The following is a 24,271-nucleotide window of genomic DNA, read 5'->3' as shown; positions in this document are numbered from 1 at the left end:
TGGAAAGAATAGTACTTCACTTTATATGTAATCAGAAAAGAACCTTGAATAGCCAAGACATTACTCAGAAATAAAAACAAATCAGGAGGAATCACACTTCAGGTTATACTATAAATCTATAGTGACCAAAACAGCATGGTACTAGCACAAAAAATAGAGAGGTAGATGTATGGAACGTAATAGAGAACCAAGAGATGGACCCAGACACTTATCTTCATTTAATCTGTGATAAGCCTATCAAAAACATAAACTGGGGGAAAGATTCCCTATTTAACAAATGGTGCTGGGTGAATTGGCTGATGACTTGTAGAAGACTAAAAGTGGACCCACACCTTTCACCATTAACAAAAATTGATTCTCAGTGGATAAAAGATTTAAACTTAAGACATGAAACTATAAAGATGACTTGGAGAGAGTGAAGGGGAAACACTTGAAGAAATTGGCCTGGGAGAATATTTTATGAGGAGGACCCCCTGGGCAATTGAAGCAACATCAAAAATATATTACTGGGATCTGATCAAACTAAAATGATTCCATCTTTGAATTTAGTTTGTTCTACTTATATTAGATGCATAGAAGGTGGAAGGCGAAGTTACTGTTCTGAGATGTTCTTTTTTAAAATTTTGGTAAATTTGTTTTTAATTTTAATCCATCTCAAAGTATTTTCTAATTTCTCTTATTTCTTCTTGGACCAATTGGTTATTTTAAAAAGTGTTTAGTTTTAAATTTTCCAAATTTCTTCTTTTTTATTTCTTGTTTTATTTTTTGTGAACGAGAACACTGCTCTATATGATTTTAATCTCTTTAAATGTACTGAGACCTGTTGTACGGCACACTGTATGGCTCTTCCAGGGAAATCTTCTGTGTGCACATGAGAAGAAGGTGTATTCTGATGCTGGACGTGGCCTGTTCTGTGTATATTGTTATACCTACTTGGTTTATGGTGTTGGTAAAGTCTTCTTTTCCTTGTTGGCCATCCATATAGTTGTTTTATACATTGTTAGTTGAATAGAATTCTCAACTATTATTGCTGAATTATCTACTATGTCTTCAATTCTGTCCATTTTGCTTCATGTATTTTGAAGCTATTATTAGTTATACACAAATTTCTACTTGTTATGTATTCTTGATGGTTCATTTATATCATTATTAAATATCTTTTTTTCTTCAGAATCAATTTTGTCTTAAGGTCCATTTGTTTCAGATTAGTATGAACCTTCTCTATTTTGATTACTATTCACATGGTATATAGTTTTATATTTTTACTTCCAACTTATATGTGTCTTTGAATCTAAAGTGTATCTGTGTTAATAGAAGATATTTGGAATATGGTTTTAATAATTTTCCTCAATTTCTTTAAATGAGGGACTTAATACATCTATGTTTAATATAGTTACAGATAAGGTAGGATTTACATCATCTTCCAATTTTTTTCCTTATGTCTTATGTACTTTTTTGTTCCCATTTTCTCTATTGGTGCCTATTTTTGTTTTAAATACTTTTCTGGTGTCCATTTCAGTTTTTTTTTTTTTTTTTAGATAGAGTCTCAGTCTGTTGCCCAGGTTAGAATGCTGTGGTATCATCATAGCTTACAGTAACCTCAAACTCCTGGTTGAAGTAATCTTCTTATCTCAGCTTCCTAAGTAACTGGTGCTATGGGTGCCCATCATGACACCTGACTAAATTTTCTATTTTTGGTAGAGACAAGGTCTCATTCTTGCTCCGGCTGGTCTCGAACTCCTGTGCCCAAGCAGTCCACCTACCTTGGCCTCCCAGAGTGCCAGGATTATAGGCATGAGCTATAATTGAACTCCATTTTCTAATTCTCTTCTAATACTTATTGATTCCACTACTTGGCAGCATTTGGTGGGCTAAGAAAAGATAAAATCACCTGGATGTAGAGGACCAAGGGGTCACTTAGATAGTCTACCAAGTATTCATCCAGACAGTTGCTTAAAAGTCTACTCTTCTCATATATACTAACTCCAGTGCTATTATAATTTTCTTAAAAAGTATTCTCCTGTAATTTGGGATGGTGGTTTTCTGCTCTAATCTTCCAGCACATTTCCATGGTTCATAAATTGGTCAAAATTGTGCACATAATCAACATTTGTTGGCATCCTCTCTTCTTTTCTAGCTTTGCTATTAGATACTTGTTTTTGTATATGTGTGAAGGGGATATTATATATTTTCAGAGATTTGACCCAAAAAAGAGGGGAGAAGTAGAATGTTCTATCACTACAACTCAGTTGCCAATATCTTAGTTTTAAGAATAAAATTTATATCTTAAAGGCAGGTTTTTGTCTAAATTTATTTAGCTGTTCAGCAACAGGTCAAAGAATAGAAATTTGATTTTCTGGTTTCTATTACTTTACCCTATATCATATTTGTCTTTTTAATGAAATAATAATTTGAAAAATCACTTTATCATCCATATAGATTATAGTAGTATAATTTAACATTGAAAAGCTTACATTATAAGTAAAATTAGAAAGTCCTAATGAATTTCTAGGATCTGACAATGACATATGCTTGAAAGGAGGAGTTCGACTCACAAAAATGATTATATAATTTGACATAGAAATGCAAGGTTTAAGATCGACTGTTAATAGCACTTCAGTTGATTCTGATGTGCCAAATTTAAAATGATGTCTTTATCAAAAAAGCATGAATTATTAATAGATAACTAAAATGTAACAAATAGTAATTGCATGTTGAACAGGTCTATAAGACAAGATCATACATGTTAATCTCCTATTTTATGGTATAAAATAAATATAAATCAATGAGATAGTTATTTGAATTCAAAATAAACTGTTCATTCATTTGCCAATATTGACCAGTCTTCACTGCTGGAAAGTAAAACACTACTTAGTGTATATGCTATTGTGAAATAGGTTGGTATGGGCGGCACCTGTGGCTCAGTTGGTAAGGTGCCGGCCCCATATACCGAGGGTGGCGGGTTCAAACCCAGCCCCGGCTGAACTGCAACCAAAAAAAAAAAATGGCTGGGCATTGTGGCGGGCGCCTGTAGTGGCTCGGGAGGCTGAGCCAAGAGAATCGCTTAAGCCCAGGAGTTGGAGGTGCTGTGAGCTGTGTGAGGCCACGGCACTCTACCGAGGGCCATAAAGTGAGACTCTGTCTCTACCAAAAAAAAAAAAAAAAAAGGAATAGGTTGATATTTATTTTATTGTATTTATACACTGTGTAAATGGAATATTTATTTTGATAGATACTTTTGTGAATGATGAGAGGAATAGCTACTTTTCTTTGCGCTCACTCTCCTCACCTCATTCTTATAGGAGCTTCTTTGAAATCTGTCTGCTACTGTCAGACTAGAGAGAATGAGTTCCATCATAAGGTCCCCAGAAATACCAAAGGAAATGAATAAAGAACCATTTCCATTGCAAGAAGGGTGCTGTAGGCCTTGGGGGGGGGCTGGGAATCTGGCTGTATCTTTTCTTACAAATTATCTTACAAAACCAATTAACCAAACAAAACAAAATTCAAAAACTACACTTACGTATACCCAGTAGTTTAATATGAACTCATTAACTGAGTGTTCATCATTTTCATTATCTCTCCATAACTAATTTATAGAAGAAACCTCTGTAAATTCTTCTTTAGTAGGCTAACCTGATTGAAAGACTGTAATTTGTATATAAATCAAGGATGGAAAAAAAAATCTGCTCTTTGACTATCCTAGTAAGAGCTAGGTATAAAAAAATAAACTTGTAATTTTTTTCTTAATCTCTGAAGATCTTTTTTATTTTTTTTCCTTCGGGAGAAAATACAGGTTTTTCTTTTCTTCTACTGCTATTTACTTAAGTAACACTGGAATAGACTGCTGTGCTCACTTAAAACTGACTTGCAATTTTTACTTCTGTAGCATATCGAACAAGCTTTAAATGTCACTGAGAATTAAAAGAAAAATAATGCAGAAATAATGAGTAGCTATTTCAAGGATGAATGTTTAAAGTTATAAACAGAAAAGAATTGGTATTAATGCCACTAATTGAACATGTTTTTAGGCAGGGAGAAAAAAATAAGGTTCTGCATTTTTTTATCTCTGCTGAAATAGTCACACATTAAAAAAAGTATGTTAACTTTTGATAATGTAATAATACATGCATAAATCATGTGGTTGTGAAATTAAGTGAATCTTTTGCAAAACAAGGACTAGATTTTTTAATAGAGCACTGCACTATATGTGACATGGAACTTGTATTTAGTGCCATCTTATTTGACACTGACACAAGTATATTTTAAAAATGATTTTTTTTAATTAATAACCACCACAAAACAGAGACTACTAAGTAAAAACTTGTGGAGAAGTGGAAAAACCCAGAATGTTGATAGGAAAATGAATAAGTAAGTTGTGATAGGTCATTAGTAAAATGAGAATGAACAGACTATAACTACACACAAAATAATGTTTAGCTAAAGAATCAGAATATAAAAGATATGTACTTTATAATGCCTGTTATATAAAAGTTAAAAAGAATCATGACTAATATTAGAGTTATAAGGCAAGGTAGAAAGTTATATTTAGGGATGTATTAGTGACTGAAAAGGGTACATGAAGGGCTTTCTGTTATTTGGTAATTTTTTTGTTTGTTTCTTGTAGGTGTTGTTTAATAAAATTCATTTATTTTTTGATAATTTATCAAGTTGTATGCTTATGTGCTATAATCTATATATTTTGTTATGATTCAAAAAAGTCTACATGGAGAAAAATATCTAGTGTAAATGACTAAAATAAAATACTTCCCACCTCTTTACACATTATATCTAAATGTATTTTGGTACATAATAGACCAAAGGTACAAATGTAGGCCAAAAAAGAAATTTAGTCCAAGTAGTACCTCAGGCCTTAAAAACATTATTTGCTGTGACTTATGAGTTCAGCTTGAATATTTTAGGGAAAAAGAGAAGTCACAAAATTACATCCACTAGTCATGGTATATTAGAAACAACCAACAACTTTTTCAACAATTTCGAGTCCTGTCATGGTCATATAGACTCAATAACAATTTAATTAAGTCCCAACCAAGGATACCAATCTGTGCTTTTCACTACCTATTGTTAACCCTCCCCCCAAAAAGAGGGAAAAAAAAATCAATTTCTCCATCTGCTCTTAATCAAAACACTTCCACTTCTCCTGTAACAAAGCACAGACAAAACATTGCTTAGCATTTCATTAGCTGAAATGTGATTACAGCATTGGTCTGACAAAAACAAGGCAACTTGGGCACCTTAAAAGCTCAGTCAACTCCAAACATTGCATTATGATATTAACATCTTGAAAACTGTGTTAATTCCCTTTGCTGTGCATACAGAATTTCAACATCAATGCCCACAAATGAATTTTCATAGTTTCTTATTTCATCTTCCACTTCATATTTAACACTCTGAATCTTATCTTGTATAATTTGTCCTGTATCTGTTTCTATATATACTCATGCAAAATGTGTTAGAGAACTGAAGTCATTTTCTGGATAATCCCTGCCAAAAAGTGGCCTCAGTTGCCTAGATATTTCAGATGAAGTTGTGTTTCCCTCACTTTCAGTTATAAAGACAATTATTGCAATTCTCCGTTTTACAGGCATAGGCAAATCCTTAAGATTCAGCGTGTGGAAAATTGCTGAGGACAGTGATTTCAATGAAAGGAATAAATCTATTTTTAAAATAAAGTAAGAATTTAAATTTATGGTTATCATTTTGACTTAAAGTTTAAAAACTTTCTCTTTTTAACATTTCATTAACATTTTAGTGATCAGATTGATTTCTGTAGTATATAAATTAAAGTGGGAACCATATAGCAGCAAAACTGGGTGGATGTTGATGATTAACATGGGAAAAATTCATAGTGGGGGCCACAGTCGGCTTTGCTGTGAGAATAAAGATACGGCGCTTGCCAAGAGACGTGTCACATGGTAACGCTATGCAGAATGCAATAATGAATGCCTATCCACTATAATAACACCTATTCTAATCTTCTCATTCTAAACTGAACATAAATATAAAGGATATTAAGAATATATTTGAGATGTCATTGAAATAAAATGTTGTCACAGGATAATGGTCTCCTGCTGCTTCATAAAACACCAAGCCAAAGGCAAGACTTACATTTTCAGAATAGAAGGCATTAATCCCATGACAGTGCTTTATTGCAGTGATCGTATTTCTATTATACAAAATGAGCATGTTGATTTAATCAATTCCTTTGATGGATGTTGATGTAGTAAATTGACAGTGGTTTATCATGATAATGAAATTGTTTTCTGTTTGTAGGCAGTTTATCAAAGAAAATACAGATGTTTTAGGGTGGAGAGAAGAGAGGTTTTTGATTAGGTGAAGTCTTGTTTTTCTTAAGAGAGTAATAGTTAATATATGTATAACAATAAAGGGACCCTAGGATTGATGTACACCAAGAGGTTTGTGTTATATTCTTAATATTATTTCGCATTTCAACTTGCTGACAGACAAAAACATAATAATTAAATATAATTATTTGGGCAAAAACCCACAATTACAAAAAGAATTGAACCCGTTCTCAGAATGCCTAACTTAGGCATTTACAAAACTGGCTTTGTTACTTTGATAATTATTGCCATATAATGGTGCGTCTCACTAGAACCAAGTGTCATTTCTATTGCTAGGTACTGTTAGAATGTGACAAAGACCCATTGTGAAAGATAGTTTGGGCCTTCTTAAGTCTGATCCAGTATTTTCCCAAGAAGGAATGGGAAACCCTTTTTTTTCTTTTCTGCAGTAGAAATTACATGAATGCCAAAATAGTGAGATGTACTTAGGTGCATGGGTTTTAAAAGACTGTGTTACACTTAGAAATACTAGATCTTTAACAGTGTAACTCTAAAATAGCCCTCACATTTGTTTTGAGAAAAAAATTTCTAATTTTTAGAATGAAGCCCACCAGTACAGTGAATTTGTATTCCCAAATGCATATCTGATTTCACACAGCCTTCTGGTCCCTTGTGTTGGCTGTCTTAATATAAGTGACTTTCATATGTCTAAAGACTGTTTATGTTATCATTCTTTGCCTGTTAGTGTTATAAGGTTGAGAAATTTGAAAATTAAAAGCTGAATCTTCTTTAAGATAATTTCAGGTTGAGGCGGAGCAAGATGTGGCGGCCGTGTAACAGCTTCCTTGCATCTGGGCACCGTGAGTCTGGGGAGATAGGACTCCAGGCATCTCTGGCTGGTGGGATCTGCCTATCATCACCCCTGCAAGGACACAGTGAGTCAGCGAGAGACTTCTGGACCCCAAGAGGAGGACTAAAACAGTGGAAAACCGGCAAGTGCTCACGTGTGTTCAATCCGTCTAAACCTGCCTGCAACTGTGGGGTACTGTGTCTGATCAGGCTAGCAAAGAGCTGCTGACCTCAAGGGAACCACCCAACTGGGCACCCCCAGAAGTCCACAGGCATGAGGAGGTGAAAGGAAAATTAGGGCAAGGAAACAGATAAAAGAAATCACTCATGAGGAAGAATCAGCACAAAACTCCAGGCAACATGAAGAACCAGTCCAGAACAACCCCGCCAAGGGACCATGAGGTAGATACTGCAGTGGATTCCACCTATAAAGAAACGTTAGGAATGACAGAAAGGGAATTTAGAATACACATGTTGAAAACAATGAAAGAAATGATGGAAACAATGAAGGAAATTGCTAATAAAGTGGAAAATAACCAAAAGGAAATCCAAAAACAGAATCAAATAAGAGATGAACGATATGAAGAATATAAAAAGGATATAGCAGAGCTGAAGGAAATGAAACAGTCAATTAGGGAACTTAAAGATGCAATGGAAAGTATCAGCAACAGGTTAGACCATGCAGAAGAAAGAATTTCAGAGGTAGAAGACAAAGTTCTTGAGATAGTTCTCAGATAGTAAAAGAGGCAGAAAAGAAGAGAGAGAAAGCAGAACGTTCACTGTCAGAATTATGGGACTTTATGAAGCGTTCCAACATACAAGTTATAGGAATCCCAGAAGGGGAAGAAGAATGCCCCAGAGGAATGGAAGCCATACTAGAGAATACTATAAAAGAAAATTTCCCAAATATCACCAAAGATTCTGACACACTGCTTTCAGAGGGATATCGGACCTCAGGTCGCCTCAACTCTAACCGAGCTTCTCCAAGACACATTGTGATGAACCTGTCCAAAGTCAAGACAAAAGAAAAGATTCTGCAAGCTGCCAGGAGTAAGCGCAAGTTGACCTACAGGGGCAAATCCATCAGAGTGACTGCAGACTTCTCTAACGAAACTTTCCAAGCAAGAAGACAATGGTCATCTACCTTTAATCTACCTAAACAGAACAATGTCCAGCCCAGAATTCTGTACCTTGCTAAGCTAAGCTTTAAAATTGACGGAGAAATCAAATCATTTACGGATATACAAACATTGAGGAAATTCACCACAACAAGACCAGCTCTACAGGAAATACTTCAACCTGTTCTGCACACTGACCACCACAATGGATCAGCAGAAAGTAAGAACTCAGAAATTAAATGACAGAACATAACCTCCACACTGATGTAAAAGATAAAAGTAAGCAATGGACTCTCACCAAATAAGACTAATAGAATACTACCACACTTATCAATTATCTCAATAAATATTAATGGCTTGAATTCCCCACTGAAGAGACATAGATTGGGTAACTGGATTAAAAAACACAAGCCATCCATTTGCTGTCTGCAAGAAACACACCTGGCTTCAAAAGACAAATTAAAGCTCCGAGTCAAGGGTTGGAAGACAATTTTTCAGGCAAATGGAATTCAGAAGAAAAGAGGAGTTGCAATCTTATTTTCAGATACATGTGGATTTAAAGCAACTAAAGTCAAAAAAGACAAAGATGGTCACTTTATATTGGTCAAGGGAAAAATACAACAAGAAGACATTTCAAGTCTAAATATTTATGCACCCAATTTAAATGCTCCCAGATTCTTGAAGCAGACCTTACTCAGTCTGAGCAATATGATATCCGATAATACCATCATAACAGGGGACTTTAACACTCCTCTTACAGAGCTGGACAGATCCTCTAAACAGAAATTAAACAGAGATATAAGAGATTTAAATGAGACCCTAGAACAACTGTGTTTGATAGAGACATATAGAACACTCCACCCCAAAGATAAAGAATATACATTCTTCTCATCACCCCATGGAACATTCTCCAACATTGATCATATCCTGGGACACAAAACAAATATCAACAGAATCAAAAGAATTGAAATTTTACCTTGTATCTTCTCAGACCATAAGGCACTAAAGGTGGAACTCAACTCTAACAAAAATGCTCGACCCCACCCAAAGGCATGGAAATTAAACAATCTTCTGTTGAATAACAGATGGGCGCAGGAAGAAATAAAACAGGAAATCATTAACTTCCTTGAGCGTAACAACAATGAAGACACAAGCTACCAAAACCTGTGGGATACTGCAAAAGTAGTTTTGAGAGGAAAATTCATCGCTTTAGATGCCTACATTCGAAAAACGGAAAGAGAGCACATCAACAATCTCACAAGAGATCTTATGGAATTGCAAAAAGAAGAACGATCTAAGCCTAAACTCAGTAGAAGAAAAGAAATATCCAAAATCAAATCAGAGATCAATGAAATTGAAAACAAAAGAATCATTCAGAAAATTAATGAAACAAGGAGTTGTTTTTTTGAAAAAATAAATAAAATAGATAAACCATTGGCCAGACTAACGAGGAATAGAAAAGTACAATCTTTAGTAACCTCAATCAGAAATGATAAAGGGTAAATAACAACTGATCCCACAGAGATACAAGAGATCATCTCTGAATACTACCAGAAACTCTATGCCCAGAAATTTGACAATGGGAAGGAGATGGATCAATATTTGGAATCACACCCTCTCCCTAGACTTAGCCAGGAAGAAATAGACCTCCTGAACAGACCAATTTCAAGCACTGAGATCAAAGAAACAATAAAAAATCTTCCAACCAAAAAATGCCCTGGTCCAGATGGCTTCACACCAGAATTCTATCAAACCTTCAAGGAAGAGCTTATTCCTGTACTGCAGAAATTATTCCAAAAAATTGAGGAAGAAGGAATCTTCCCCAACACATTCTATGAAGCAAACATCACCCTGATAGCAAAACCAGGAAAAGACCCAAACAAAAAGGAGAATTTCAGACCAATCTCACTCATGAATATAGATGGAAAAATTCTCAACAAAATCCTAGCCAATAGATTACAACTTATCATCAAAAAAGTCATTCATCATGATCAAGTAGGCTTCATCCCAGGGATGCAAGGTTGGTTTAACTTACGCAAGTCCATAAACGTTATCCACCATATTAACAGAGGCAAAAATAAAGATCACATGATCCTCTCAATAGATGCAGAAAAAGCATTTGATAAAATCCAGCATCCTTTTCTAATTAGAACACTGACGAGTATAGGCATAGGTGGCACATTTCTAAAACTGATTGAAGCTATCTATGACAAACCCACAGCCAATATTTTACTGAATGGAGTAAAACTGAAAGCTTTTCCTCTTAGAACTGGAACCAGACAAGGTTGTCCTCTGTCACCTTTACTATTCAACGTAGTGCTGGAAGTTCTAGCCAATACAGTTAGGCAAGACAAGGAAATAAAGGGAATCCAAATGGGAGCAGAGGAGGTCAAACTCTCCCTCTTTGCTGACGACATGATCTTATACTTAGAGAACCCCAAAGACTCAACCACAAGACTCCTAGAAGTCATCAAAAAATACAGTAATGTCTCAGGATATAAAATCAATGTCCACAAGTCAGTAGCCTTTGTATACACCAATAACAGTCAAGATGAGAAGCTAATTAAGGACACAACTCACTTCACCATAGTCTCAAAGAAAATGAAATACCTAGGAATATACCTAACGAAGGAGGTGAAGGACCTCTATAACGAAAACTATGAAATCCTCAGAAAGGAAATAGCAGAGGATATTAACAAATGGAAGAACATACCATGCTCATGGATGGGAAGAATCAACATTGTTAAAATGTCTATACTTCCCAAAGCAATCTACCTATTCAATGCCATTCCTATCAAAATACCAACATCGTACTTTCAAGATTTGGAAAAAATGATTCTGCGTTTTTTATGGAACTGGAAAAAACCCCATATAGCTAAGGCAGTTCTTAGTAATGAAAATGAAGCTGGGGGCATCAGCATACCAGATTTTAGTCTGTACTACAAAGCCATAGTGGTCAAGACAGCATGGTACTGGCACAAAAACAGAGACATAGACATTTGGAATCGAATTGAAAACCAAGAAATGAAACTAACATCTTACAACCACCTAATCTTCGATAAACCAAACAAGAACATACCTTGGAGGAAAGACTCCCTATTCAATAAGTGGTGTTGGGAGAACTGGATGTCTACATGTAAAAGACTGAAACTGGACCCACACCTTTCCCCACTCACAAAAATTGATTCAAGATGGATAAAGGACTTAAATTTAAGGCACGAAACAATAAAAATCCTCCAAGAAAGCATAGGAAAAACACTGGAAGATATTGGCCTGGGGAAAGACTTCATGAAGAAGACTGCCATGGCAATTGCAACAACAACAAAAATAAACAAATGGGACTTCATTAAACTGAAAAGCTTCTGTACAGCTAAGGAAACAATAACCAAAGCAAAGAGACAACCTACACAATGGGAAAGGATATTTGCATATTTTCAATCAGACAAAAGCTTGATAACTAGGATCTATAGAGAACTCAAATTAATCCACATGAAAAAAGCCAACAACCCCATATATCAATGGGCAAGAGACATGAATAGAACCTTCTCTAAAGATGACAGACGAATGGCTAACAAACACATGAAAAAATGTTCATCATCTCTATATATTAGAGAAATGCAAATCAAAACAACCCTGAGATATCATCTAACCCCAGTGAGAATGGCCCACATCACAAAATCTCAAAACTGCAGATGCTGGCGTGGATGTGGAGAGAAGGGAAAACTTTTACACTGCTGGTGGGACTGCAAACTAATACAACCTTTTTGGAAGGAAGTATGGAGAAACCTCAAAGCACTCAAGCTAGACCTCCCATTTGATCCTGCAATCCCATTACTGGGCATCTACCCAGAAGGAAAAAAATCCTTTTATCATAAGGACACTTTTACTAGACTGTTTATTGCAGCTCAATTTACAATCGCCAAAATGTGGAAACAGCCTAAATGCCCACCAACCCAGGAATGGATTAACAAGCTGTGGTATATGTACGCCATGGAATACTATTCAGCCATTAAAAAAAATGGAGACTTTATGTCCTTCGTATTAACCTGGATGGACGTGGAAGACATTATTCTTAGTAAAGCATCACAAGAATGGAGAAGCATGAATCCTATGTACTCAATTTTGATATGAGGACAATTAATGACAATTAAGGTTATGGGGGGGAAGCAGAAAGAGGGATGGAGGGAGGGGGGTGGGGACTTGGTGTGTGTCACACTTTATGGGGGCAAGACATGATTGCAAGAGGGACTTTACCTAACAATTGCAATCAGAGTAACCTGGCTTATTGTACCCTCAATGAATCCCCAACAATAAAAAACAAAAAGATAATTTCAGGTTACTAAAAAGCTATTATTTTTCATAAAAATGCAAATAATCAAGCACATATATTTTGAGGGCCATTTAGAAAAGAAAAATCAGAAGGGCCAAAAGTGCAGCAAAAATTACATCTGGAAATTGCTAGCAGACTTGGCGATACTGTTTGTCATTATAATGCTTACTTATTAGGCGACCACAGTTAATGTAATTCTTTGTATGAGAAGAATATCTAGAATCATGGCAACAATATTTTCTATGTTTATTACACATCTATTTGTATGGGAAGTGATCACATACTATGTAAGCTACTAGGGCTGCCATAACAAAACAATAACTTGGGGACTTACACGATACAAATTTACTTTCTCACAATTCCAGAGGCTAGAAGTTCCAGAAAGATGTTGCAGGCTTGGTTTCTCCTGAGGCTCTTCGACTTGCAAAATGACTACTGTGTCCTCCACGTGGCCTTTTCTTGTATGAGTATACCCCTGTTGTGTCTTTGTGCCAAAATTTCCCTTTCTTATAAAGGATGCCAATCAAGTTGGAGTAGGATCCATTCATATGACTTCATTGAATATTAAGTACCTTTTATTTATTTATTTTACTATTCTTATCTCGATGCGAAGTGGAGGTGGCTCTTAATACATTGCCCGGACTGGTCTTGAGCTGCTGGCCTCAAGCATTCCTATTGGGTAGCTGGGATCACAGGCATAAGCCACCGTGCCTGGATTTAAGCATCACAAGAGGGTCCAATCTCAAATATAATAACATTTTAGGGTAGTGTGATTTTAGGACTCCAACATACAGATTTTAGTGGAATACAATTCAGCCGTGACAAATGCTATTTCCTTTGAATTCTAATATTATGCAACTAAAAAATTCTAGAGAATTAAGTGATGAAATGGATTCCTCAACACTAGCTACAGAGTTAGTAATAAAGCCCTAGTAATATATGGTCTTTAAAAAACATAAAAAATGATTGCGTTAAAAGGATTCTGTCACTTTTATTCTTCTAACTTTTTTTCCATTTTTTTATTGTTAATTCATAGCTGTGTACATAGGTGCAATTGCCTGTACCCATTCTAAGATGTACCATAGATGTGGCCCAACCCATTACCGTCCCTCCACCTAAACCTCCCCCCTCCCTTCACCTTCCTTGTCCCTTTCCCCATAGTCTTGTGCTATAGTTGGGTTATAGTCTTCATCTGAAAGCTATAATTTAGCTTCATAGTAGGGCTGAGTACATTGGATACTTTTTCTTCCATTCCTGAGATACTTTGCTAAGAAGAATATGTTCCAGCTCCATCCATGTAAACATGAAAGAGGTAAGGTCTCAATATTTCTTTAAGGCTGCATAGTATTCCATGGTATACATGTACCAGAATTTGCTAGTCCATTCGTGGGTCAATGGGCCCTTGGGCTTCTTCCATGACTTAGCAATTATGAATTGGGCTGCAATAAACATTCTGGTACAGATGTCTTTGTTATATTGTGACTTTTGGTCTTCTGGGTATAAACCTAGTAAAGGAATTATAGGATCAAATGGCAGGTCTATTTTTAGGTCTCTAAGTATTCTCCAAACATCCTTCCAGAAGGAACATATTAGTGTGCATTCCCACCAGCAGTGTAGAAGTGTGCCCTTTCCTCCACATCCATGCCAACATTTCTGGTTTTGGGATTTTGTTATGTGGGCTACACTTACTGGGGTTAGGTGACATCTCAAAGTAGTTTTGATTTGCATTTCTCTGATGATTAAGGATGATGAGCTTTTTTTCATGTGTTTGTAGATTTTACGTCGGTCTTCTTTAGAGAAGTTTCTCTTCAAGTCCCTTGCCCACCCTGAGATGGGGTCACGTGTTCTTTTCTTGTTAATACGTTTGAGTTCTCTGTGGATTCTGGTTATTAGACCTTTATCGGAGGTATAACCTGCAAATATTTTCTCCCATTCTGAAGGCTGTCTGCTTGCTTTACTTACTATGTTCTTGGCTGTGCAGAAGCTTTTTAGTTTGATCAGGTCCCAGTAGTGTATTTTTGATACTGCTTCAATTGCCTGGGGAGTCCTCGTCATAAAATATTCACCCAGGCCGTTTCCTTCAAGAGTTTTCCCTGCACTTTCTTCAAGTATTTTTATAGTTTCATGTCTTAAGTTTCAATCTTTTATGCAGTGAGAGTCTATCTTAGTTAATCGTGAAAGGTGTGGGTCCAGTTTCAATCTTCTACAGGTTGCCAGCCAGTTTACCCAGCACCATTTGTTAAATAGGGAATCTTTTCCCCACTGAATGTTTTTAATTGGCTTGTCAAAGATCAAATAACGGTAAGTAGCTGGATCCATCTCTTGGTTCTCTATTCTGTTCCTCTGCTTTTGTGCCAGTACCATGCTGTTTTGATCACTATGGATTTATAGTACAGTCTCAGGTCTGGTAGCGTGATTCCTCCTGCTTTGTTTTTGTTGCTGAGTAATGTTTTGGCTATTCAAGGTTTTTTCTGATTCCATATAAAACGAAGTATTATTTTTTCAAGATCTTTAAAGTATGACAATGGAGCTTTAAGAGGAATTGCATTAAAATTATATATTGCTTTGGGCAGTATGGACATTTTAACAATGTTGATTCTTCCCAGCCATGAGCATGGTATGTTTTTCCATCTGTTAACATCTTCGGCTATTTCTTTTCTTAGAGTTTCATAGTTCTCTTTGTAGAGATCTTTCACATCCTTTGTTAGGTATACTCCCAAATATTTCATCTTCTTTGGCACTACTGTGAAAGGAATAGAGTCCTTGACTGTTTGTTCGGCTTGGTTATTGTTGGTATATATAAAGGCTACAGATTTATGGGTGTTGATTTTGTAGCCTGAGACATTGCTGTATTCCTTGATCACTTCTAAAAGTTTTTTAGTAGAATCCCTAGTGTTTTCCAGATATACGATCATATCATCTGCGAAGAGTGAAAGTTTGATCTCTTCTGACACTATGTGGATACCCTTGATCGCCTTTTCTTCCCTAATTGCAATGACTAAAACTTCCATTACATTGTGAAAGAGCAATGGAGACAATGGTCACCCTTGCCTGGTTCCTGATCTAAGTGGAAATGATTTCAATTTAACTCCATTCAATACAATATTGGCTGTGGGTTTGCTGTAGATGGCCTGTATTAGTTTAAGAAATATCCCTTCTATACCAATTTTCTTAAGTGCTCTGATCATGAAGGGATGCTGGATATTATCAAAAGCTTTTTCTGCATAAATTGAAAGAATCATATGGTCTTTATTTTTAAGTTTGTTTATGTGTTGAATTACATTTATAGATTTACGTATATTGAACCAGCCTTGAGACTCTGGGATAAATCTGACTTGGTCATGGTGTATAATTTTTTTGATGAGTTGTTGGATTCTGTTTGTTAGGATCTTATTGAGTATTTTAGCATCTATATTCATTAGTGATACTGGTCTATAATTTTCTTTTCTTGTAGGGTCTTTCCCTGGTTTGGGGATCAAGTTGATGTTTGCTTCGTAGAATGTGCTGGGTAATATTCCTTCTTTTTCTATATTTTGGAAGAGGTTTAGTAGTATAGGTACTAGTTCTTCTTTAAATGTTTGGTAGAATTCTGACGTAAAGCCATCTGGTCCTGAGCTTTTCTTTTAGGAAGATTTTGTATAATTGATGCTATTTCAGAACTTGATATAGGCCTGTTCAACATTTCCCCTTGGTTCTGGCTAAGTCTTGGTAGGTGGCGTGCTTCCAGGTATTGGTCGATTTCTTTCATATTTTCATATTTGTGAGAGTAGAGTTTCTTGTAGTATTTGTTAAGGATTTTTTTGAATTTCTGAGGGGTCTGTTGTTATTTCATCATTACCATTTCTGATTGATTAAATTGGAGATTTTACTCTTTTTTTCCTGGTTAGGTTGGTCAATGGTTTATCTATTTTATTGATCTTTTCAAAAAACCAGCTTTGGGATTTATTGATCTGTTGTATAATTCTTTTGTTTTCAATTTCATTTAATTCTGCTCTGATTTTGGTTATTTCTTTTCTTCTGCTGCATTTGGGGTTGAAGTGTTCTTCTTTCTCCAGTTGCTTGAGATGTTCCATTAAGTTATTGACTTCCTCTCTTTCCTTTTCTTGAGGAAGGCTTGCAGTGCTATAAATTTCCCTCTTAGGACTGCCTTTGCATTATCCCAGAGGTTCTGGTATTTCATGTTTTGATTGTTGTTTTGTTCCAAAATATGGTGATTTCCTTCTTAATCTCGTCTATAACCCATGTATCCTTCAGCATAAGGTTGTTTAGCTTCCATGTTTTTGTATGGGTATGCAGGTTCCTGTTGTTATTTAGTTCAACTTTTATTCCATGATGGTCTGAGAAGATGCAAGGAATAATTTCTATTTTTTTAAATTTGCTGATGTTAGATTTGTGGCCTAGGATGTGTTCAATTTTGGAGTATGTTCCGTGGGCTGATGAGAAGAATGTGTATTCAGTTTTTTGGGATGAAATGTTCTGTAGATGTCTGTTAAGTCCAGATGTTGAATGGTTGAGTTTAAATCTAAAATTTCTTTGCTTAGCTTTTTTTTGGAGGATCTATCCAGGACTGCTAAAGGGGTGTTAAAATCTCCAACTACTATGGAAGTGGAGGAAATCGAGTTGCTCATGTCTGTTAGAGTTTCTCTTATAAATTGAGGTGCATTGTGGTTGGGTGCATAAATATTAATAATTGAGATCTCATCATATTGAGTATTACCTTTAACAAATATGAAGTGTCCATCCTTATCCTTAATTATTTTGGTTGGTTTAAAGGCTATTGCATCTGTGAACAGGATTGCAACACCTGCTTTTTTCTGCTTTCCAATTGCCTGGAACATAGATGACCATCCCTTCACCTTGAGTGTATATCTGTCTTTTAATGTAAGATGTGATTCTTAGATGCAGCAGGTATCTGACTTGAGTTTTTGTATCCAGTCTGCCAACCTATGCCTCTTTAGAGGACAATTTAAACCATTCACATTAATTGAGAGAATTGATAAGACTTTCTAGAGACCGGTGGACATTTTTAATCCTTTTGCAACTGTGGAAGTTGGAATTTGATCAAGGATTTTTTGGGGTGGGTTTACTTTTGTGGTGGAGAATTACGCTGGTAATTCTCCTTTATGGAGGATAGGTCTAAGAATGTCCTGGAGAGCTGGTTTAGTTGTGGCAAATTTCTTCAACATGTGAATGTCATTGAAGTATTTAATTTCTCCATCATAAATGAAGCTCAGTTTAGCTGGGTACAGGATCCTGGGTTGAAAGTTATTTTGTTTTAGGAGATTAAAAGTTGATGACCATCCTCTTCTAGCTTGAAATGTTTCAGCAGAGAGATCTGCAGTTATTCTGATATTCTTCCTCTTGTAGGTAATGGTTTTCTTTCGTCTGGCAGCTTTCAGAATTTTCTCCTTCATTTTAACTCTAGTGAAATTGATTATGATGTGTCTGGGGGATGTCTTATTTGGGTTGAATTGTGCTGGAGTTCTGAAACTGTCTGCTATCTGAATTTCGGAATCTTTTGGCATGTCTGAAAAGTTCTCCTTCATAATCTCATGGAGAAGAGACACTGTGCTTTGTGAAGCCATTTCGTCACTTTCGGGGATCCCTATAAGACGAATATTGGTTTTCTTCAAATTATCCGAGAGCTCTCTGAGAGAGTGGTCTGTTTTTGCTCTCCATTTCTCTTCTTCTTTGAGGGTTTGGGAGCATTCAAAAGGTTTGTCTTCAATGTCAGAAATCCTTTCTTCTGCTTGCTCCATTCTGTTACTGAGGGATTCTATTGTGTTTCTCAGGTCTTTGAGGGATGCAACTTCTTGTCTCAATGTGTCGAAATCTTTGGTCATTTGGTCTTTGAATCCGTTGAATTCTTGAGATAACTTTTGGAATTCTAATTCGATCTTATTTGCTATCCAGATCCTGAATTCAATTTGTGACATCTCAGCTATTTGTTTGTGCATGGGGTCTTGTGCTGTTTCTGCCCCATTGATCCTTGGGGGAGTTGATCTACTCTGATTATTCATATTGCCAGAGTTTTTCTGTTGATTTCGCCTCATGATTGTTTTTCACCGTTGCCTCTGGCTGTCGTCAGAGTTGGGGAGGTGTCTCTCCAAGATTAGACCCCAGCGGGATCACTCTATTGTTGCTGTATCTTTGTAGGGAGTGACCCTGTGTAGTTCCTCTGGGGCTTCTGTAGCTAGGGAGTTCTGGTTGTGGAAGCAGCTCCAGTTTGTGACACACCCAGATCCAGCAACAGGGCTGGGGGTGGTGTGCTCGGTTCTGGGAGTGTGAGGTGCCCAGTGACTTTGGCACAGAGAGGCCAAGGTTCCAGCAGTCTCTGGCCAGGAGAAGAGCTCTGTGCAGAGGCAGGGAGGTCTCCAAAGGGCACACAGCTACCAGAGTCCCTGTCCAGATGAACGGGCTAGTGTGGAAGCTGGGAGGACACAGGAGGAAGGACGCAGGGTTGCGTGGCTCCCGCAGTTCCTGGTCAGGGAATGAGGAGGTCTGGTGGGTGCGGGTCACCTGTCGGGCGTCGCTGCACAGCTCTTATGGAGGTCTGGGCGGTGCCAAACCCAGGAGTTTGAGGTTGCTATGAGCTGTGACATCAAGGCACTCTACCTAGAACAACAGCCCAAGGCTCCAGTGTGCCAAAACCGTCTCACTCTGCCCCTAAGGATTAAGGCTGTAAGGTAGCTCAGTCCCTGCCTTTAGGCTGCTCAGTCAGTAGGTTACTTTGACCCACCCAATCCTTGCTCTGAGACCCTGAGGGCGGACCTTGCCAGGGCAGTTCTTTCACAATGGCTTCCTGCGCCCAGCTCAGTGGCTCAGTCTGGGGCCCTAGACAATGCCCAAAGTTCTCCACACTCCTGCTAAAGCTCTCCCCAAGGCAGTTCAACTGAGTGCCAAGTCCAAGAACACCGAAACAGTTCACAGGTAAGGCCTTTCTGGTTTGCAGTCTCACTGCTGCTTGTACTTACGGTTGCCGGCGTGATTAGGTCGATCGAACACACGCAACCACTTACTAGTTTTTCACTGTTTGTGTCCTCCTCTTGGGGTCCAGAAGTCCCTTGCTGGCTCCCTGTATCCTCAAAGGGATGATTATAGGCAGAGCCCACTGGCCAGAGATGCCTGGAGTCTTGTCTCCCCAGACTCGCTGTTCCCAGTTGCAGGGAAGCTGTTACTCGGCCGCCATCTTTAATCTCCTGCATATTCTTCTAACTTTTAATCACAACTCAAAGTATGTCATTGTAAGTACATCCTCAGACTGATACAGCACTTTCATGTGAATTGAGGTCTTTTATAGTCTATGTTTTATCTTTCCTGCAAGGAATAAGTTCCTTGAGAGAACAGACCAGGTTTTATAAAAGTATGTTTGCACTTTACATCTTGCACAGGACTTGGGCCATTCGAAAAATGTTGGGGAAACAAATGGATGGGTGAGTGAATGAAAGTATAAATGGATGGGCAGCTGGATGAAATCATTTTCAAGTTACTTATCAATTTAGAGCTTTAATTTAGATATTTTGCAACCTGGACTTAACTTTATTTTGCCTTGTATAATGTAGACTGTTTGCTCAATTTTTTGAGGTAAAAATAGGGATGTATATTATACATGCATAGTACTAATTCTGTATATGCATAAATGTTTTAAATTCTTTTATTTATGTTTATGCATTAAAGTAATAACCATATCTATATCCATACATAAACTCATAGCCTAGAATACAGTAATCGGTTTTGTTGAACTTAAGATGAACTTGCAACAAAAGCATTTTCAGTGAAAAAAGCAACATACTTCTCTTCATACACTCTACGCAGGAGTTAGAACCTAGCTGATACTTTTACAAAAATTATTGGAAAATGTCCAAATGGTTTTTGTACACTGCAAACTTTATGCTAACAGTTATGAAATATGCTATAGAGCATGGTGACAGAGCTGTCAAGGCACACTTAGGACCTCCTCCCACAGAGAATGTCATCAGATTGTGGAGGCAACAGCAAGTAAAGCTTCTTCAGATGCCGAGAAAGAGGAAGGTGATGTGAAGGAAGCCTGCAAAGTGGCTGGGGCTGGAGCTGGAGCGGCAGGTGAAGACCTGGATTCTGGAGCTGCTTTGAACTGGGATCTCTGCATCAACCAAGATGATACAAGAAGAGGCTGAAAGGATTGCACAAGAAAAAAACACTGATGATTTCTCCGGGACACCTAAATAGTGCTTTAACTTTATGAATAGAGAAGGTTTGAGCATGAGGACACAAATAAAACTTGTCCCCAAACTTCCAGCAGCCTGTGAGAATCAAGTTTTGGAATTCCATTCTTCTGTTATCAATGTTCAAAAGACAAATTGGAGCTGCCCCAAATTGGCAGTGCCATTCGATTTGGGTGCTATCCAACAGAACTGTGGATGTCAAAGGAGCAAAGACTATGGCTATAAAAACTAGTGAACGCAAGAAAACGTTTCACTGTTACTCTAGCCCATTGCACAGATTGGACAAAGCTCCCATCTCTGGTCATCTTTAAAAGAAATACGTTTCTGTAAGAAATGATTCCGTGTGAAGTTACTGTCCACGTGCATGATGAAGGGCAAAGGAATGAAGAAGTTGTGAAAATCTGGTTTAGCAAAGTCCGGTCACAAAGGCCTAAAAGATTACTTAAAAAAACAGTTTTGCTTGTTCTTGATCATTTCAAAACTTGTGTTATATAAAGGGTAAAAGCGATTGCAGTGGACTTGAAAACCCAGCTTGCTGTGATGGGTGGTGGACTAACCAGCCAATTGCAGCCTCTTAATGTGTCGGTAAGAAAAGCCCTTCAGGGTCGAGGGAAGAAAAAGTGGACATCATGGATGCAGTCAGGTGGTACTGATTTAACACCTACAGGCCGAATAAAGAACGTCTCCATCGCCTAGGTTTGTGATTAGATCCTAAGGCTGTGAAACTGTGTGCAGAAGGAAGTAAAGGTGGCGTTAGCAAGTGTGCATGGAGGTCAGGAGGATTACATTGACTGGGATAAAGAAAGTGACTCTTCGGAAGACGCTGGTAATGTAGAAATTGAAGATGACAACTCTTTTGATATTGACAGTGACAAAGAGCTCTTGGCCTTCTGTGATGCCTAAATCATCCTAAATGTGTTATCAGTACAGAAAATTTCTCCTACTTTGTATTTGTTCTTGTGTTTTGAATTTATTTACTACACAAATTTTCTTGTACCATAACATGTTACAAAATGCCAAAATTCCTTTATTATATAAAAGAAGTACCTAAATAAAAATTTGAATTAAAAAGAAATTAGTTTGAAAGTTTTTTTTTTCCTGAAAGTTTCAACCAAAAACATGTCCTTCATGATGCATGAGAGCACATTATACATGGGAAAATGTGGTATTACTAAAAGAGTAGAATTCTCAATTATGACATAAGACACTTTAGGAATATCACTCTTTACATAAAACTTGTTCTTTGTACATAAAACTAAGCAGCAGATTTAAGAAAACGTTATTATATTTTCTACTTAACAAGACCATTGGGCAGAATATAAAAAAGAAATAAAATTGTGCTGTTTTGAACTTCAAGTGGATTTTTATACATACTTCCTTATTTAACATCTATCTAGCTGCCTGTCTGAATTTCAGAGGTAATGGAGAAATGGTGAACACTTGACATATACATTGTTCCAACTAGACATTAACTACTCAGTCGCTTGGGTGGGCAAACCAGGATTTGTGTTCATATTACTCACTTTCTGCACCACCATTCTCTGCGCACAAATTTATACTCGATCTTTGCAAAAAGATGATTTTCCCATCTCCAGGAAGTCCCTAGCTTTTAAGTGTATCAAGAAAAACATTTTAAATGCAAGTACTATTATGTAAAAACTTAGGACATATAAACAGAAGCAAGGAAAAAAGACAGCCATTATTAAAATTCCACTTTCTAAAGATACCTACTGATAATATTTGTTAAATAAATATACCAGCATGTGTGTAAGTTAGATATGTGTGTTAAGTTCATTTAAATGTGGAAATCAGTCTATTTCAATCTCATATTTGGCTGAGACGCCAAAAAGATGTACAATGTTAGCATGTACCAGTGTTCCCCCACGCTAATGCCAGCTGCTGGGTAACCTACGCAAGGCTTCCTGAGGAATATCTTAAGAAAAGATTAAGTTACCATCAACCATCAGCTGTGCACTAAGGATATACCACATAAATGTTGAAGAGTCCAAAAGAGCGAATTTCTTTGGGGAAGATTGTCAGTGTCCTCTGTCCAGCCAAGCAAGAGGTCATTCACTGAGACCTAGGCCGTGTGCTGATGTCAGAATCAGAAGTGGCTCATTTGAAATCATCATTCCTTGTTGAAAGGTCTCAGGCCAAGGAACACATGAGTGATTCTCATGGACGAAGTGTGGGATGTCCACAAGTTAGACACATATACATTCGTATGAGAAGATTCATGTTTTTTCAGTTTATTCATGTTCTCCTTTTTTTTAGCAAAAAAAAAAAATTATAATTGCAAGTACATTCTTATCCTTCCATCTGTTACCCTTTTCTCTCTCCTTGGAAGTTATCACTACCCTAAAATTTGGGGGTATCATTCATGTGAAGTGTCTATATTTATTTTGGTTCCAATATATCAATAAGCAACCTACTTTCTTTGTGTCAGTGTTTTAAATTTTACTAAACTTTTATATCTATGTATTTGCAACATGCATTTTTATCCAACATTGTGTTTTTTAAATTCAGCAGAGTAGTAATTGTTTTTTCTCAAAAATGTATATTTTTAGAGCTATCTGTGCTGATGGTTACAGATCCAGGTCTTGCATTTTAACTGCTGTCAAGTGTTCAAGTGTGTGGCTAAAACTCGGATCACCTGTTCAGCTACAAATGGGCAATTGGGTAATTCCAACTTACCAGTGTTACAATGACTATTCTATCTGGCTCATAATTCTTCGGGAACATGGGTAAGAGCTTCCCAGGGAGATGGACCTAGGAGGACGAATTGTTGAGTCACAGAATGTGTGTTCAGCTTCACGAGCTATTGCCAAATTTTTCTTAAAAATGATTGTATAATTTGTAGAGCAATGTGTAGAAGATTCCTGCTAATCCTAATTTTTGCCAAAATCTAAGATTTAAATTACATGACTAGATGTGAAACGGTGTCCCAGTGTTGCTGTGATTTGCGTCACTTACCACTCCTGTGATTGTGAATCTCTAATGAGGATAACTGGCTATTTTGATACCCTCTGTAGTGAGTACTTAGCTATATCCTGTGCCATTTTTCTACTGTGTTATTTGACTTTTTTCTCGTTAATTTTATTTCTTAACTTAAAATTTAAATATTTCTGCAATTTTTACTCAAAGTGTAAGTTTTTGTGTTCATTTTCTTTAGAATGTCTTTTTAATGTATGAAAGTTTTTAAATATATGACTTCCTTTAAGTATTTTTTATTTGTTTGTGTGTTTTTTCAAAAAATATTTTCCTATCTTGATATCCTAAACATATTCTCCTACATTTGCTTAAGAAAATCTCACAATTCTGGTGTTCACACTATGGTCTTTAACCCATCTGGAATATTTTATTTTTGTGCACGGTGTAATATAGGACTCTATTATTTTCCCAAATGGAGCACGGATTGTCTTAGCATCCTCCTATTGAATAGTT

General features: G+C 36.8%; 1 protein-coding gene across 1 annotated transcript in view; it reads left to right on the top strand.

Moving 5' to 3' along the window:
* TMEM232 (transmembrane protein 232) overlaps positions 1-23,976 on the top strand; it is a 160,405-nt gene extending 136,429 nt beyond the window's left edge. Inside the window, exon 13 of the mRNA XM_053566759.1 lies at positions 23,395-23,976. Within this exon, the coding sequence (XP_053422734.1) occupies positions 23,395-23,575 (181 nt within the window). The 3' untranslated portion in view covers positions 23,576-23,976. The remainder of the gene's footprint in view (positions 1-23,394) is intronic.
* Positions 23,977-24,271: the final 295 nt, after the last annotated feature.

The sequence above is a fragment of the Nycticebus coucang genome, chromosome 17 (assembly GCF_027406575.1).
Source record: "Nycticebus coucang isolate mNycCou1 chromosome 17, mNycCou1.pri, whole genome shotgun sequence".
NCBI lineage: Eukaryota > Metazoa > Chordata > Mammalia > Primates > Lorisidae > Nycticebus > Nycticebus coucang.
The sequence above is the reverse complement of the archived record's forward strand: the minus strand, read 5'-3'. Positions and strand labels throughout refer to the sequence as shown.